The following is a 16,230-nucleotide window of genomic DNA, read 5'->3' on the forward strand; positions in this document are numbered from 1 at the left end:
CATGGTGCTGACAACACCAAGTGAAGGGTTAAGATCCCCTTACCGGTCATTTTTTAAAAAAAAAAAAAAAAAAAAGAAAAGCCACTGGCATAAAGACAGATTAGAGAGGATAGAGAAGGACCGTTTAGGAGGCAGTTACAGTAGTGCAGCAAGAGGTGAGGTCACTCATACTCTATGTGGCAGAAGTGGGTCGAGTGGCCAGATGGAAGCCAGGACATAGCACTGACAAGGCTTGATGACAGTGTGGGTGAACATGGAGGGAAGAGGCAGCTCATTATGGTGGATGGAGTGGCTGTTCCCTGAGAGGTGACACAGGAGAGGGGCAGAATTGGAAGAGATCATGAGTTCTGTCAGTCAAGCTCATTTGGAGATGTGTGTGACCAAAGAGGTCTTGGTCAGCCGGGCCCAGGGCTGGCCCTCCTCCTCCTCCTCCTCCTCTTTTTTTCCTTGGACTGCTTCCTTCCCTTTTTACCCATCTCTGCTCCTGGGCCCCAGCAGGTGTGTGTCCTGGGCCTGCACCTGGCCAAGGAACTGTGTGAGGTGGATGAGGATGGTGACTCATGGCTGCAGGTGACCCGCAGGCTCCCCATCCTGCCCACCCTCCTCACCACCCTGGAGGTGAGCCTTCGCATGAAGCAGAATCTACATTTCACTGAGGCTTCGTTGCACCTGCTTCTCACTCTGGCTCGCAGCCAGCAGGTAGGCCAACCCTAGGGCAGGAGGGACCCTCCTTGCTTGTGATGGGGGTGGGTTCTGACACTCATAGAAGCTATGGTCTGGCCCAAGAGCTCTACCTGCCCCTGGGCAGGGCAGCTGAGGCTTAGGCTCCAGTCATGGTGGGGCAGGGAGACAAACTCCATCTCATTCCATGTCTTTCCCTCCTAGGGAGCCACAGCAGTGGCTGGAGCTGGCATTACCCAGAGCATTTGTTTGCCCCTCCTGAGTGTGTACCAGCTCAGCACCAATGGCACGGTGCAGGTGAGTGCCTGTAGCTGGCTAGGAGGCGTGGCCTGGCCAACTTGTAGTTCCAGTTGAAAAGTGCCCTTCCCCATCTTGGTGCTTTTGCTTGCCTTGGAAGTTGCTCTCCTCTTCATGGCTTGTCTAATGCACTGGTGGTGGGGAATCTTCCCCACCCCCAGGCTGACCTCTAGCAGGAGATGCTTGGCTACAGAAAGGCACTGCCTGGTCTCTATGTACCACCTTTGGGAGATGACATTGGGACCAGGCCTCTAGCCAGGGCAGCTGTCCTCTCCTCTCTCCCTCCCAAAGGCAGGGTATAATTGTAACTTCTTCACCCCTGCTCCACCAGACCAGGACCAGGAGAAAGGAAGTGGGTGGTGTGAGTGCTTGATGGGGCCTCAGCACCAGGTTCTCTGTGCCACCTTAGTTATAGAGGTCTCTTAATTTCAAAAGAGTAGTCTTCACTGAACCTCTCACTCTTGTAGGAATCGTTAAGGATTTAGTCATCTGGTCCAGTGCTCTTTAGAGGAGACTTGGAGGGCCAGAGCAAGGCAGCAGCATGTCCAAATTCACACAGCTAGTTAGTGGCAGACCTGAGTCAAGAACGCAGGATCTCATTTCTCTGCCTAAGCTTTCTTTCCTCTTATCCGCTGGCCTTGGATCATGTCTGGACCTGCTGGTTGCCAGGCAGTGGCTGTACCCACTCTAAGAAACTTTTTCCTCCCAGTAGCTGGGCTGCCTGAGCTGCTGGACTGCAAGGAGGCCCTCCTGTACCTTTCAGCTGGGTTCCTGTGGCACCGTGTCCTGAGCTTGTCTGTTTGTGTCTTAGACGCCTAGCACCTCTCGGAAATCCCTGGATGCTCCCTCTTGGCCAGGGGTGTACCGTCTGTCCATGTCCCTGATGGAGCGGTTGCTCAAAACTCTGCGCTACAACTTCCTGACTGAAGCCCTGGATTTTGTGGGTGTCCACCAGGAGCGGACCTTACAGGTGAAGGACTGCCAGTATCACAGGGTGTGGTTTCAGGGTAAAAAGGGGTCTGAGCCATTCATGGGGGAGGTAGGTATGGAGTGTGGGCCTTGGCAGTTGAGGAGTGCTGATGCCCTTGTTGTCTGAGGTGCTCTGAGGACTACTGACTGAGGACTACTGGCTAGCTAGAGTTTGCTGAGTGAGGGGAATGGCTGCGGTCAGCTAAGACAGAAGCCTTCATTGTAACGCCAGGCCACCTATTGTGCTGCCCCCTCAGCATTTGTGGGCCTAGGACCTGTCCTCCCCACAGGAGGGCAGACATGGGTGTCAGATCCCTGAGCTATCACCATCCTTCCCTACTGTCCCCTCCCAGTGCCTCAATGCGGTGAGGACAGTGCAGAGTCTGGCCTGCCTGGAGGAGGCGGACCACACCGTGGGCTTCATTCTGCAGCTCTCCACCTTCATGAAGGAGTGGCACTTCCATCTGCCTCGGCTCCTGCGTGATGTCCAGGTGGGGGCAGCAGACACGTTTTCTTAGAGGGGTCTGGGGAAATGCTTGGGGACAGGGAGGCTGTGGCCACGCTCTGGGGCATCTCCTGTGAACTGCGCATGAACATGAGCATTTTGCCTGGGAGCACAGGGTTTGGTTTCATGTTGCTTCGTCTGGCTGAACGTTTCCCTCCACAGTGAAGGGCTGACATGTAGGTTAGGAAATTGGGTGGTGTCAGATGGACCTTGGTTTAGATCCCTTCAGAACAGGTCTGAATCTGGGAACTAGCCAGGGGGTGCGCAGGGAAAGAACACAGGCCCTGGAGTCAGACTCTATTGTTTGCTAATTGTGTGACTTTAGCCAAGTCACTTCACCTCTCTTAGCCTTTATTTTTCTGTAAAATGGGAATAATATTCCCCATCTTCCTTCCTTTCTTTGGACCTTAGAATGTGCCAGGTGTTTAGCTAGGTTCCAGGGACACAGCCCAAGCCTGCTGACCCCGAGCTTGCAGTCCAGCATACTTAGTGTCTGAAAGGGTTTTAAGCTAGGAAACGTGGACAGGTGAGCATCTGTAGAAGAGAGAAGAGCACTGGTATTATTAGTCACCTGTTTGGTTGGTGTAGTCATTTGGTCAGGGCTGCTGTCAAGAGCATTCCCCTCATCCATTCTGTGTCTGTCCCAGGTAAACCTGGGTTACTTGTGCCAGGCCTGCACCTCCCTCCTGCATAGCCGCAAGATGCTGCAGCACTACTTACAGGTAACTGAGCCCTAACCCCATGACTGCCTTGAATGTCTCACTCCTAGCCTCCCTGGGCTTCACCTTCATTTCTTGACTCTGCTCAGAACAAAAATGGGGATGGCATTCCCTCAGCTGTCGACCCCCGAGTTCAGCGGCCACCCACTGCTGCTGCTGCTGCCCCTTCCTGCTCCTCCTCCTCCAAGCAGCCCACTGCTGATACAGAGGCCTCAGAGCAGCGAGCCTTACACACGGTCCAGTATGGCCTTCTCAAGATCCTCAGCCGGACCCTGGCAGCCCTGCGCCACTTTACCCCTGATGTCTGCCAAATCCTGTTGGATCAGGTACCAGCTGCCCCTGTGCAGCACCCCTGCCTCCCAGCAGCCAGCCTCTGTAGCTACCTGGTGTCTCAGCTGGGTTCTAGATCACTCTTTTGCCTTGCAGTCCCTGGATCTTGCTGAATACAATTTCCTGTTTGCCCTGAGCTTTACCACACCCACCTTTGACTCCGAAGTGGCCCCCTCCTTTGGGACCCTTCTGGCTACAGTGAACGTGGCCCTCAACATGCTTGGAGAGGTAAGGTGGGTGCTGTCAGCCTCTGGCTCCTCCACCCAACACTTCCTCCCAGTTTACCACTTCCCAACTGACCTTGGGCATGTTATGTAGCCTTCCCGAGCCTGTTCCTCTTCTAAATGACTATGGTAGAACCTACCTGTGAGGATTAAATGATGTAACTGATGAAAATTGCTTAGTGCCGTACCTGCCAGGTAGGAAGCTCTCAATCAGTGGGAGCTGTTACTGTCATTTTATTTACTGCTTGCTGCTTTTCCTCCAGCTGGACAAGAAAAAGGAGCCCCTCACCCAGGCTGTGGGGCTCAGCACACAGGTGGAAGGGACCAGAACATTAAAGTAAGACCTTCTTCTGGGACTTGATAAGAGGCTGGGGCAGTCAAGGACACCTGCCAGCTCGGCCCTCTGCAACAGTACCAAAAACTTGCCTCTTCCCCCAGGTCCCTCCTGATGTTTACTATGGAAAACTGCTTCTACTTGCTCATCTCCCAGGCGATGCGTTACCTTAGGGACCCGGCTGTGCACCCCCGGGACAAACAGCGGATGAAGCAAGAGCTCAGCTCAGAGTTGGTATGGATGGATGGATGCAGAGGGCTCTGATAGGAGGGGGCTAGGTCAATAGGGAAAGACCTCCATGTGGCCCTGCTGGCCAGTTCCTGAGGGTTGGGACAGTGGCCAAGAGGTGCAAGGCCTCGCCCAGAGGTGCAGGGCCTCATCCAGTGCTTTTTTTCTTGTAGAGCACACTGCTCTCCAGCCTCTCGCGCTACTTCCGCCGGGGAGCCCCCAGCTCCCCTGCTGCTGGTGTCCTCCCTTCGCCTCAGGGAAAATCCACCTCTCTCTCCAAAGCCAGCCCTGAGAATCAAGAGCCTCTGATTCAGCTGGTGCAGGCCTTTGTCCGGCATGTGCAAAGATAAGAAAGTAGCGTGCTGTCCGCCTCCCACTCTCCACCAGCCTGCATGGCAGCCCTGAGCGGAAGGGGTGCTATGGCTGACAGCCTGTCTGCGACTAAGAGCAGCTCCTGCCACCCTCTCTTCAGAGTAGCCACGACTCCAACCACCCGCCCACTGCCATTATTTTTATAATAGATGAAGAGGTCAGCAGCAGGGGTGGGGAGCCAAGAGTCTGCTGTGCTCAGGCCCTCACATTCAAAATGCCCCTGAGAGGCATATTCCTTTCCTTTGAGCATTCCCCACAGCACTTGTCAGGCCCAGGGGAGGGGCAGGGAGCCGGTATACGGCAGTCCAGGAGAGAGGCTGTATGCACAGGTTTGAAAATCTCTTTTCCATGATCTGTTCTTGCAGTTTTTTGGTAATATAATACTGTGGTCTATTTATACAAATATTAAAATACTGTTTATAGACAACTGTGTGATGTAACTTCAAAGCTCAGGAATGACAAGCCAGCTGTCAGAGCCTCGAACAAGTCTTCGGCCAGGAGCCTGGAGGTGGGGCAGCAGTTTGGGGAAGGCAGGGTATTTATTGATGGTGACTCACTGACATTCCTCTGTTAACATCCCTGGGTGGGGGGTGCAGTGGACGTTGTCAGGTGCTCCCTCTCTAGGCCCACCTGGGCCCTCTCTCTGGTGCCTCCATTTGCCCAGCTGGCTGAGCTTATCACTGGGTGTGGCCTTAATTCAAGTTCTGCTCCTTCCTATTTATAGCTCAGTGCCCCTGCCTTCCTACTCCTGCTCTTCAGAAGCCCCAGTGGTGGGGCCCACCAGCCTCTGGCCTCCTCAGGACCAAAGTCAAGAGAATGCTGGGCCCAGCTAAGAGCCATCGAAAACACGGGCACCCCTTGAGATTTCTAGAATCATTATGACCTGGGCTTGAGTCCCTCTGCTTAGCCACTTGCCAGGTGTGGTGCCTTGAGGAGGTAACTACCTTTCTGAACCTTCCTCCCCTCATCTGTAAAACTGAGGACGGCATGAACACACATGAGCATGTACTTGGCTTAACAAGCCTGGTCCACAGAAAACACTGACAGCTACCAGTTGAGCTTCAACTGTCAGTCAAATTCAGCAGTCCATTCCACAATCCAAATTTAGGCAAGTTTTTTTTAGGAATAAAACAATTATTGTGCAGCTTCATGTAAGGGAACAGCACTGCCATCTGAGAGGCACGGGCCCGGCGTGGGAAAAGGAGGGCCAGGAAGGCTGTGCTTCCCGCCTTAAAGAACTTTCCCCTCTCTCTGCCCTAGTACTCTGGGAGGGGGACCAGCCAGCAGGGCACCCTGCTCCTTTGGTAGTCACCCCCGCCCAGGAAGAGTGGGGCAGATGTGCAGTCATCCCTTTCCTCCCCCTTCTTAGGGCTGGCCTCATGTGACAGTGACCTGACAGGAGCCCAAGCAAGTCGCACACAAAGGAGGGTTTATTATTCATCATTGGCTAGAGAGCAAGCAGACAGGCAGAAGTAAAAATATCAGTTAAAAAGTGAATGTGGAGAGGTGAAGGCTGCAGCCACCATCCTTGGCTTGAGCTGTGAGGGGTGGGAGGGGAAAGGGTAGCACCGGGAAGATGCTCCTGCCAGGGTTTCCCCTCCTAGGAGGGCAGCACCCAGTGCCAGGGGCTGCCAGAGCCCTACCTGCCTCACCGTTTTCCCCTCTTCTGTTTTTGGCAACTAAGAGGCAGGTGCTCTCTTCTTGCCCAGGGCGTGCCCAGGGCTTCCTAGGCCAGTCTACAGCTGCCCCACGCTGGCCTGGGTGATGAGCACAGCTGCTACAGCCAGGCCCTATCTCCTTAGCAGGAGCTGGCAAGGCTGGGGTGCTCAGGGGATGCAGGCGGGGTGGGGGCTCCAGAACCACAGGTCAGAAGCAGGGCTGGGGGAGAGGCAGGGACCATTCAGCCTCTTGGGCTCCCTTATGGCTGGATGACCAGGGCATGGACAGAATGGGGTCTCCCCACCCTGAGCAGCTGTGTCACCAACAGACAAGATAAGTGGCAGGGCTGCATCCACCCTCTCCTGCCCAGGCCAGAATGAGCAGGCGCCTGGCAGGGAAGGGGGGCTGCCTAGCTGAGCAGTTCCAAGTAGGTAACGGGGACCTTGCCCTTCTTGTTGCCTCTCTCGCCAATAAGCCAGTCAGGGTCCATGCCAGGGAGGCTATAGACAGTGATGAGCTGTAGAGAGAGGGCAGAGAGGGAAGGTCACGCCCTGGCCAAGGGCAGGACTGGCTCCTGGACTAAGTGGGAGACAGTTGCCATTTCCCTATGATCAGGGCATCTACATCTTTAGGGGGTGGATGGTCATGGCAGATTGGGGATTGCTTCCTCAGAGCTGAGTTGCCTTCCCTTAACCCCTGTGGTCCCTGCTTGACCCCTGGGGCCTCTCAGAGACTCCAAGATAGTGACATGGGGTCTGCAAGTCCACTGCTCCCAGTACCGGTTCTCTGGAGTCTCCTAATCTGGCCCTTTCCTACCCCTGTCAGCAGCAGACCCACCTCATCAGCCAGCAGGGCCAGCTCACTGCTGTCAGCCGCTTCATAGTCGTAGAGCACCCGGGCCTTGCGGGTCCCGCTGGCAGGGGGCGCCACCTCCTCCAGGCAGAGTGCAGCCTCCCCTGGAGGGGCCAGGCCAGCCACAGAGGGCACCACTGGCATAGTGGCTGCAGTGGTGGTGGGCGAGGTGCTGCTCAGGGGCGGGGAGGCAGGCTCTGAAGCTCCCACGAAGGTGCCTGGGAATCTGGAGAGGAGCATCTCAGCAGATGTGGGTACCATCCCACAGGAGTCCCACATGCCCCATAAGATATCCCAGAGGCAAGGGCCCCTCCCTCATCCCCAGAGACCCCTCCACCCCTGCCCCCAGCTACTTACATGGCACCCTGGGAGCTGGCAGCACAAAGGAAAAAGCAAAGCAAGCTAAGAGTGAGATGGTCCTGCCCCCTGTCCCTGTCACCCCCCACACCACCCTGCCATGTGTTCTTTAAAAACTGCTCTGAGAGTCCCAGGGGTCTCTATGGCAGTTGCCAAGGCCAGCCACCTCACCCTCACACACAAGGTGCCTGGACCAGAGTGGGGGCTGGAAAGGCAGAGCTCCAGTCCACCTGTGTGTCATGGAGCCTCTGAGCTCCCAGGGGACTCTCCTGCCCGGAGAAGCTCAGGCTATTCAGTGGGTGTGGGAGGGAGGGGACCCGCACCTGCCCAGTTGCTTCTGCAAGTCCAACATGTGGCGGTAACATTGTGCATAGTAGGTTGTCTGAGACTTGACGAACTCGTGGAGGCAGCGAAGGTGGTTCACCTGTGGGGAAATGGCCAGTGCTGACTTCTAACCTCCTGCCCCCAGGGGTGGGTAGTGTCTTAGGGGACAAAAAGTCCCATCCTCACCCCCATCCTCTGCCAGACCATGGCCCAGCATTCCAGAGTGTTCTGCCCCAGCCACCTGGGGGAGGACGGACATACCCTGCCTTGTAAGACTTACTCTGTGAAGGCACCTGTGGTCGTGCTAAAATGCCAGCCTCAGACACACAGAGCCAGCACTGTCCTCTCACCTTCTGAGATTTGGGTTCATGCGATGCCTACTAGTGGACAAGTTCCAGTGGGGGCACGAGGGCAGGACTCACGTGAGTGCTACTTATTCCCTCCAGCAGCAGACGGGTCACTTCTGCCTGCCGGTCAAACTCTGTCTGGGCCACTCGGAGCTCCTGCTCAGCCTGGGCAGAGCAAGGGCACATGAGAGCCAGCATGGGGCTTCCCTCCCCTCTGCTTCCTCTGCGCCCCTGAGGCCCTTCCACGTGCAGATGTCACTTCCTCCTGGGGATGCACATAGATGTCTGCATCCACCTCTGACTTCACATCTGGAGCCCTAACTCCCTGAGAAGCTAGACCCTTATGCAGGACCCCTTGAGCAGTTGCAGTGATAGACCCTCCTTCCACCACCTATCGGGAAGATCCACCTAGCAATGCCTCCTGAGGGCCTACTGTGTGCTATAAGGCACTGTGAAGTAAACATTTCTCCACAGGGGAAACTGAGGCCCAGAAAGGGAAAGTGGTAACACCCAATAGTGGCCCCAGTGGGTGTGGGACAGAGCCCAGAGCTAGAAAGAGATCAGACTCCACTGCAGCAGGTATGCCTGAACCCCGTTCCCAATCCCTCTTCCCCCAAGCCCTCCAGGCCCCAACTCACCTTGTCCACCTCATCATTCCAGAGCTTCAGAGACCACAACAGGACCGGTCAGCAGGGGAGGGGAGGGGAGGACAGCTGGACCCCAGAGTCTGTGCCCTGTCCCAGCTCCCAGAGATCCCAACCTCTGCCCAACCCCGACCCCCACCCAACCAGGAGCTGAGGCTGGCATGAGGCCTGGTGGGAGAGCAGAGGAACAGACAGTCACAGTCTGTCTAACATGCCACATGCAGGGAGGGGACAGCCAGCCGGGGAGTCCTGCCTATGTCTCCTACAGTGGCAGCCCCCAGTCTCTGAGCAGGGTCTCAAGAGAAGCCGAGTGTCCCCCACCCCACCCTGATTCTTGGCTAAGGCTGGAGGGCTGGGAGGCAGGACCGTGTGACCCTGGGCCAGTCACTGAACCTTTCTGTCCTCCGGCAGAGAAAGGCAGCCTCGTGCCTGAGTCACACTGGGGTTCAGTGGCAAAAGAAAAAAACAGGGCAGTCTCCACCCTCCAGGATGTTTCTCCTTCCACTCGGCCCAAGGAGGAGGGCGGGAAGTGTCATCCAGAGTCTAAAGAAGAAAGAGCCCCCCTCCCCCCACCATGACTTAGGAGACCCGTTTCTCCTGCCCACTTCTGGAAATCTGACCTAAGATGACAACCTGAAGTAGGGAAACTGAGACCAGGCCAGCCCCTGTGGCCCCGGTGCTGCACAGGAAATCCACACGTAGGGAGTGGTCTCCACCTGTGCGGCCCCAGAAGGCCCAGCCATAGGGGCCTGTGAGAGGAAACTAGGGCTGGCGCCCAAGGGGTTACCCAGCCCCAAAACACCCACTTGAGCACCGTGCGGCAGCATGCTTATGACGAGGTAAGGATGGCCAGAGGTCTGTGTGAGGATCTCCCCCACGGAGAGATGAAGGAGAGAGAAAAGGGCAGAAAAGGCACAGCCGTGGTGGCAACAGGCATGAGGGAGAGGTGTGATTGGCCTGGTTCCCAAACTAAACAGTAAGCACCAACTATCTCAACAAAGCTGTGAAACAACAATAACAACAGACACCGAGACGTTCACAGCCCACCTCCTGCCCCCACCTCCCTCCATGGCCCAGTCCACATCCTCAGGACAGGCCCTGCTCTCGGGGTGCTGGACCCGGGCACAGCTGTAGCATCCAGCTGCTGCCTCACGCCTCTCAGGACGTCTAGCACACATGCCGTAAAGGCCACTGGCTAAACCAGTAGCCATCCTGGACTCTGGTCTTTAGGAGCCTATGAACTTAGGGAAGGTGAGGCCCAGGCCTCTCTTCTCTGTACCCTCAAGGCCTGGCAAGGGCCTGGCATTCCGAGGTGGTGGGGGTGAGGAGCAGTGCCTCCTCGTGGTGGTGAGGGGGCAGACTCTCAGGGGCCCTTGAGATGGGATGGACACAGTCCTGAGTTCACCAGCTGCTCAGTGCAGCTGGCCAAGCTGCCACCTTCAGCATCTTGCAGGTAGGAGCAAGTCCAACAACGTGGTCCTGGGGCATGGGGCCAGGCCGGCAGATGGGGGTGGCGCTGCTGCTTCCCTGTCACTCTGCTGCCTCCCCAGCCTCTCAGGACTGGCTGATGTGTACAGTGCCCCCGCCTTACCCGCTGACTCCTGGTTCCTGAGCAGTCAGGGCCAGTGGCGTGGGGGGATGAGGGGAGAGAGGAGGCTGAGGGTGGGGTGGGGCTGGGGCGCTTACCGCAGAGGCGCTGGCTGAGAGAATGTAATTACGAGGTCTAGTCTCCTGAAAGTCAGGCACCGTCTGGCGGGGAACAGAGTTCATGGGGGGAGGGGGTCACCCTGGGCCAGTGTTGAGGCCAGGAGACTGCCCCAGTGTCTCCCACAGGAGATACAAGGAGGCCCTGGCTTCAGGGACAGGAGGATACAGACAAATACAACACAGGCCCCTTCTCCCCACTCCAGCCACCTGGACATGAGGCGGGCTTAGTGACTCGGAGAGTTCAGACAAAGACCAGTGGGTGGACGCACTGGGGATCCCGAGAGCAGATGCAGCAAGGAGATGGCCTGTCACAGCCCCTGCGTCTGGGCGAGCTGCAGGCTGGGCCCAGCCCCTACCCAGGGGCCACAACACCTCCTCCCTGGACCTAGTCACACTCAGATGCCCCAGTTAGACACACAGTCCCCCACACAAAGCCTGCCCCCACCATAGTGTTCTCCATCCCAGAATCTCCGCACACCACATCTCTAGCTCCTGCATTGAGGATCATGCCCCACCCCCACAAGGATAGACAGATGGATGCATGGATGGACAGAGTGACAGGCTTTCAACATTTGCAAAAAGCTGACTCACAGGCTCCAATGCCTGGCATCCCCCCAAGACCAGATGCTCCGCATGGTAGAGGCTCTGGTGGGGAGACCAGCTGCTTGCAAAATGCCCAAGGATATGCCCTGGGCCGGCCGTGGCACTGTGGCCCTGGGCAAGATGGACAAACCAGAAGCAGCACAGCACATGGGACAGGTATACTCACATCTCCCTCACACTGAGCCAAGTTACCCAAAGCAGAACAGAAAGGAACAAAAACAAAGAGTTAGTGAGTCCACAGCACAGGCGGGAGCAGGCCCCCAGGCCCCGGCAGGAGAGGATGCTAGGCGGATGGGCGGATGGACACACACAGCCCACCCTCTGGAAGGTGTCTTGATGTGTGCGTGTGCATGCACGCACGTGTGTGTGTGTGCATGTAGAGGGGCAGAGCTGCTGGGCTGGAGTCCTCTGGGATGCTGTTTCTGGGGCTGCCCAGGTCCTAGCTCTGGAGAGGGTGCCTGGCCTAACCCCAAGGCGTGATTGTGTCTGGGCCCACCAGGTGAAGAAGAGTTGTGCCACTGCAGTGACTGAGGAAAGGCTCCCCTGGCCTGGCTGTTGGATGAAGAGTTTGTCCTGGCTGAGTTACTTCAGAGAGGTTGTCCAGCCCTGAGTGACAGGGGACACTCTCCTGTACAGGTAACATTGAAGAGGTCATCCTGATAGCCACAGGTCACCCTAGCCAACCCCAACAAGACTTCAGTAGCTGAGCCCCTACCTCCAATCTGGACCCCACACACCTGGCTGAGCTGAGACCTTGCCCACAGCTCTCGCTGGGGCAGTGTGGGCCACACTGTGGGAGGGGAACACAGGAAGGTTGGGGGTCAAGGCTGTCATGGGCAGCTGTGAGCCCAGGCTGGGCTGGGCCTTCCTTGTCCGGGAGCCTAGGCAGGCAAAGGTGGTGGTTTCCCTAGCATGCTCTGGGCCCAAGAGTTCCCTCCTCAGAGTATGAAGTGGGCTTTAGGCCCCTGAGTCCCCGAGCAGCCTGGCATGCCAGGAGCGTGCCCCCCAACCTGGCCCAGATTTCCCAATCCTGACCTAGCCCTGCTGTGTCCCATTGGCTTGGCCAGGCTGAACAGGCCTTGGTAAGCTGGGAGTGAAGGGGGAGCCAGGTAGGCCCAGGTCCTATCCAAACTCCTGGGCTGTGTGATAGGGCCCCTCAGACCTACACCTGAGCAGGTAGGCAATCCAGCTCCAGGGTTGTCCACATCATTGTGGGGGAGTCTGAGCACAGGGTGCCCTGCACCCAGAGTTTAAGCAGCAGGCAGGGTAGTTAGTAAGAGGGAGCCATTCCCCAGGCAGAGCTGGGGACAGAGAGCCGAGCATCTAGGGAGGGCAGGGCAGGACATGCGAGAGGATTCAACTGGCTGTCTGGGGAGGCTGTGGGGTGCCCTGTGCCCAGTTGGGGGCACTGCTGGTCTGTCCACCTCATAAATGTCTGCTCTGGGGCCACCAGGGTTCCCTTGGGGGTGTGGAAAGAGAGGCGTGACCTAAAGTGGCCTGCCCAACCCAGCACCCCCAAGCCAGGCCTCTTCAGCCAGGGAAAGGGGAGAGAAGTCATGCCAAAACCAGGTCCCTTCACTCCCCCTGCCCCTTGGCTCCAACCAGAGCCCATAGCGCTGGGAGGCCAGAGTAGACACTTACCGTGGCTTTGGCTTCTGCAGCCTTGGCCTTCTTCAGCCGTGCTTTGCAAGCATCCAGGTCCAGACGCCGATTTTGGAGGAGCCTCCTCTCCTTCTGTGGGGTAGAGAATGGGGAACAGTGAGACGCTGGGCAACCCTGGGAGACCTTTGGCTGTGGCAAGACCCCATGGGGCTATCTGGTCAAGATAGGGAAACTGAGACCCAGAGGTGGGAGGTCACTGCAGGTCACTCAGTCCACAGAAGGCGCCTCTGGGGAGGCCCCAGGAGTTCTGGGTCCCAGAGGGGAAGGACAGCCTGAGTTCAGAGGCTCAGAGATAGGGGCTGCCATGGTTACCAGGAAGCAGAGTGGCCCCAGATCTCTCACCGAAATTGTCTTCCAGTCCCCTTCCAGGAAGTTGCGCAGGGGTGTGAGGAAGTTGATAGAGGCCGTGTGGATAAAATCCCTCTCTGCAGCTCCCAGGTGTTTTTCAGCTTCTGCGACCTTGATCAGTGTCTTCCCTGAAAAAACAGAGTTGAAGGGTGAGGAAGAGGGTCTGGTTGAGATGCTCTGACCCCCAGGCAGTAACGGGGAACTCAGGAAGACATCTGCTGAAGAGGCAAGAGCAGAGCTATTCAGTGCAGAATGGGTTGCCAGGTAAAAAATGGAAGCAACATACACAGCCATACACAACATGGACAACTGGGCACAAATAAATAGTGGGATAACCAATATATGAAACTCTACGTAGCCATTAAAAAGACTAGAGGAGTGGGACGTTCAGAATGACAAAGAAATGAGCTCGATAAATCCTCTCCCCAAAAAGTAATAATAAAACTGGACCCAGTTGTCAAAAACATCCATTTCCAGATTCTGGAAATTGACCAAATTCAAAAAACTAATTGAGAACCATTTATTCAAGAAAAACTACTGGCTCTTGGTAAGAACAATGGGAGTGGGGACTTAGCCTGGGGATGCTCCCATCTCCTCAAGTGCTGTGATTCTGTAGCTCTACCAGGGCCGGCAAGCCAAGAGGCCAGCAGCTCTGCTGCTGGAGGGGGCTGACTTGATTAGGAGCTGAAGCACAGAAAAACCCATGAGATGCTGTTGAAAACAATAGCAGTCTCGGCTGGCCTGTTAGCTCAGTTGGTTAAAGCTCAGCTTTACAACACCAAGGTCACAGGTTTGGGTACCTCTACTGGCCAGCTGCCAAAAAATAAAACTCTAAAAACATCAATCTCAATGGCAAATGATCAGGAAAGGGCAACACTGCAGCTAACTGGAGTTGGAATACTGGTTGGAACAAGCAACACACCTGCCAGGAATTTAACAGGAGATCTGGGAAACAGTCATAGTGAGCCTTGATAAACTTTCAGATACCTCTGGTGGTCTGGAAGGATGCGCATGCATGCAGGATTCTCAGGGGAGACTGGAGAGAACGTCAGCTATCTACTCATCCTTGGCTGAAAGAAGACCTTGCACACTCACAAAGTAAAAGCTGGAGCAAACTTATAAACTGCTTGAACTTAGAATGTGTTCCCAAACTCAATCACAAATTTATTGGTAAAGCCTAATGGCTCGTGATGGTTGAGTACAACCTCCAACCAATCACTTTCTGATCATTAACATATGCCAACCCAGGAGCAATCCCTAGAAAGCTAAGCTTAAAAATAATAATTTTTTAAAAAGGAGGAGGGTGGTAGAAATATCAGTAGTTGGGAACACAGACTGTAAACAATTAGCTCAGGAAAGTCTCTAAAATAAACAACCAGCAATAATAACTACTTGGGGATCAGAATCCAGAGCTGCTACAATATATTATCTAAAATATCCAAATTTCAACAAAAAATTTTGAGACATTCAAAGAAACAGAAAAGTATGGTCTACACAGCAAAAAAGGCATCAATAGACACCATCTCCAAGGAGTCACAAATGTTAGACTTAGCAGACAGACTTCTAAGAATCTATTACAAGAATGTTCAAACAATTAATAGAAACAATACTGAAAGAATCAAAGGAAAGTATGATCATAATGACTCATTAAATAAGAGTATCAGTAAAGAGATAGAAACTATAAAAAGAACCAAATGAAAATGCTGGATTAAAAGTACAATAACAGAAGGGCTGGCCCGTGGCTCACTTGGGAGAGTGTGGTGCTGATAACAACAAGGCCACGGGTTTGGATCCTATATAGGGATGGCCGGTTAGCTCACTTGGGAGAGCGTGGTGCTGACAACGGCACATCAAGGGTTAAGATCCCCTTACCAATCATCTTTAAAACAACAACAACAAAAAATAACAGAAATAAAATATTCACTAGAACAGCTCAATAGCAGATTTGAACTGCCAAAAGGAAAAATCAATAACATTGAAGATAGATCAATAGAGATTATACAATGTGAAAAACAGAAAAAAACTGAAAAACAATCTGAAGAACAAAAAAGAAAAATATGATAAAAGAAAAATGAACAGACCTTAGCCTCAGAGACGTATGGGACACCATCAAGTAAAACAATAATTGAGGAACAGGAGACCCAGAAGAGGAGGAGAGAAAGGGGCAAAAAATATTGAAAAAATGATAGGCTGAAAACAATCTGAATTTGAAGAAAAACATTAATCTACAAATTCAAGAAACTAAAAAAGTAAAATAAAATAAAAATAGAGAAAAAAACAGAAAGAAGGCTGGCTGGTTAGCTCAGTTGGTTAGAGGGTAGTCTTGTAACACCAAGGTCAAAGGTTTGGATCCCCGAACCAGACAGCCCTCCCCCACCCACCAAAAAAAAGAGAAAGAAAGAAAAAATAAATAAATAAATGAAACTCAAGAGACTCCAAATAGATCTTACACAAAGAGATCCACAGCTAGGACATCACAGTCACAATGTTAAAAAAAGAAGGCAAGAAGTCTTCAAAGTAACACCAAGAGGGCCGGCCCGTGGCTCACTGGCTGAGCGTGGTGCTGACAACACCAAGTCAAGGGTTAAGATCCCCTTACCGGTCATCTTTAAAAAAAAAAAAAATTGTATTGTGGAGATGTTTGTACAACTCTGTAAATTTATAAAAATCACTGAATTATACACTTAAAACAATTGCATTTTATGGTATATAAATTATACTTCAAGAAAAAGAAAAAGATGGAGGTGGCTCTGTAAGTGCTACAGTGAACAGACAGCTGTAAAATGATGCTGAGTTAAAAAGTCAGGTTGCAGAATAGTGTACACAGTGTGATCCCATAAAAAAATACACACAGGGCCGGCCTGACAGCTCAGCTGGTCAGAGCGAGATGTTACAACACCAAGGTCGAGGGTTCGGATCCCCCTACTGGCCAGCTGCCAGGAAAAACAAAAAAAAACACAAACCTTAAGAAAGGATTCCAGGGCCGAGCCCGTGGCGCACTCGGGAGAGTGCAGCGCTGGGAGCGCAGCAGCGCTCCCGCCCCGGGCGCCGCCCCTCTCCCGCCGGGC

At 54.1% G+C, this 16,230-nt stretch overlaps 2 protein-coding genes across 6 annotated transcripts in view; one reads left to right on the plus strand and one right to left on the minus strand.

The window, feature by feature from the left end:
* The window catches only part of NUP188 (nucleoporin 188kDa), a 59,527-nt gene extending 54,441 nt beyond the window's left edge, over positions 1-5,086 (plus strand). Inside the window, exons 34-43 of the mRNA XM_008579660.1 lie at positions 499-699; positions 886-978; positions 1,790-1,948; positions 2,301-2,438; positions 3,100-3,174; positions 3,261-3,497; positions 3,598-3,729; positions 3,989-4,062; positions 4,164-4,293; positions 4,461-5,086. Of these exons, the coding sequence (XP_008577882.1) occupies positions 499-699; positions 886-978; positions 1,790-1,948; positions 2,301-2,438; positions 3,100-3,174; positions 3,261-3,497; positions 3,598-3,729; positions 3,989-4,062; positions 4,164-4,293; positions 4,461-4,637 (1,416 nt within the window). The 3' untranslated portion in view covers positions 4,638-5,086. The remainder of the gene's footprint in view (positions 1-498; positions 700-885; positions 979-1,789; positions 1,949-2,300; positions 2,439-3,099; positions 3,175-3,260; positions 3,498-3,597; positions 3,730-3,988; positions 4,063-4,163; positions 4,294-4,460) is intronic.
* Positions 5,087-6,067: 981 nt separating this feature from the next.
* The window catches only part of SH3GLB2 (SH3-domain GRB2-like endophilin B2), a 16,763-nt gene continuing 6,600 nt past the window's right edge, over positions 6,068-16,230 (minus strand). Inside the window, exons 4-13 of one of the 5 annotated variants that reach the window (XM_008579462.1) lie at positions 13,157-13,290; positions 12,794-12,886; positions 11,319-11,330; positions 10,529-10,591; positions 9,236-9,385; positions 8,837-8,860; positions 8,274-8,363; positions 7,851-7,951; positions 7,156-7,396; positions 6,068-6,835 (exon numbers count right to left, since the gene is read on the minus strand). In XM_008579462.1, the coding sequence (XP_008577684.1) occupies positions 6,728-6,835; positions 7,156-7,396; positions 7,851-7,951; positions 8,274-8,363; positions 8,837-8,860; positions 9,236-9,385; positions 10,529-10,591; positions 11,319-11,330; positions 12,794-12,886; positions 13,157-13,290 (1,016 nt within the window). In that variant the 3' untranslated portion in view covers positions 6,068-6,727. The remainder of the gene's footprint in view (positions 6,836-7,155; positions 7,397-7,850; positions 7,952-8,273; positions 8,364-8,836; positions 8,861-9,235; positions 9,386-10,528; positions 10,592-11,318; positions 11,331-12,793; positions 12,887-13,156; positions 13,291-16,230) is intronic. The other 4 variants (XM_008579468.1, XM_008579474.1, XM_008579480.1 and 1 more) reach the window with 4 other exon arrangements.

This window comes from Galeopterus variegatus, unplaced genomic scaffold (assembly GCF_000696425.1).
Source record: "Galeopterus variegatus unplaced genomic scaffold, G_variegatus-3.0.2 Scaffold80, whole genome shotgun sequence".
Classification (NCBI taxonomy): Eukaryota; Metazoa; Chordata; class Mammalia; order Dermoptera; family Cynocephalidae; genus Galeopterus; species Galeopterus variegatus.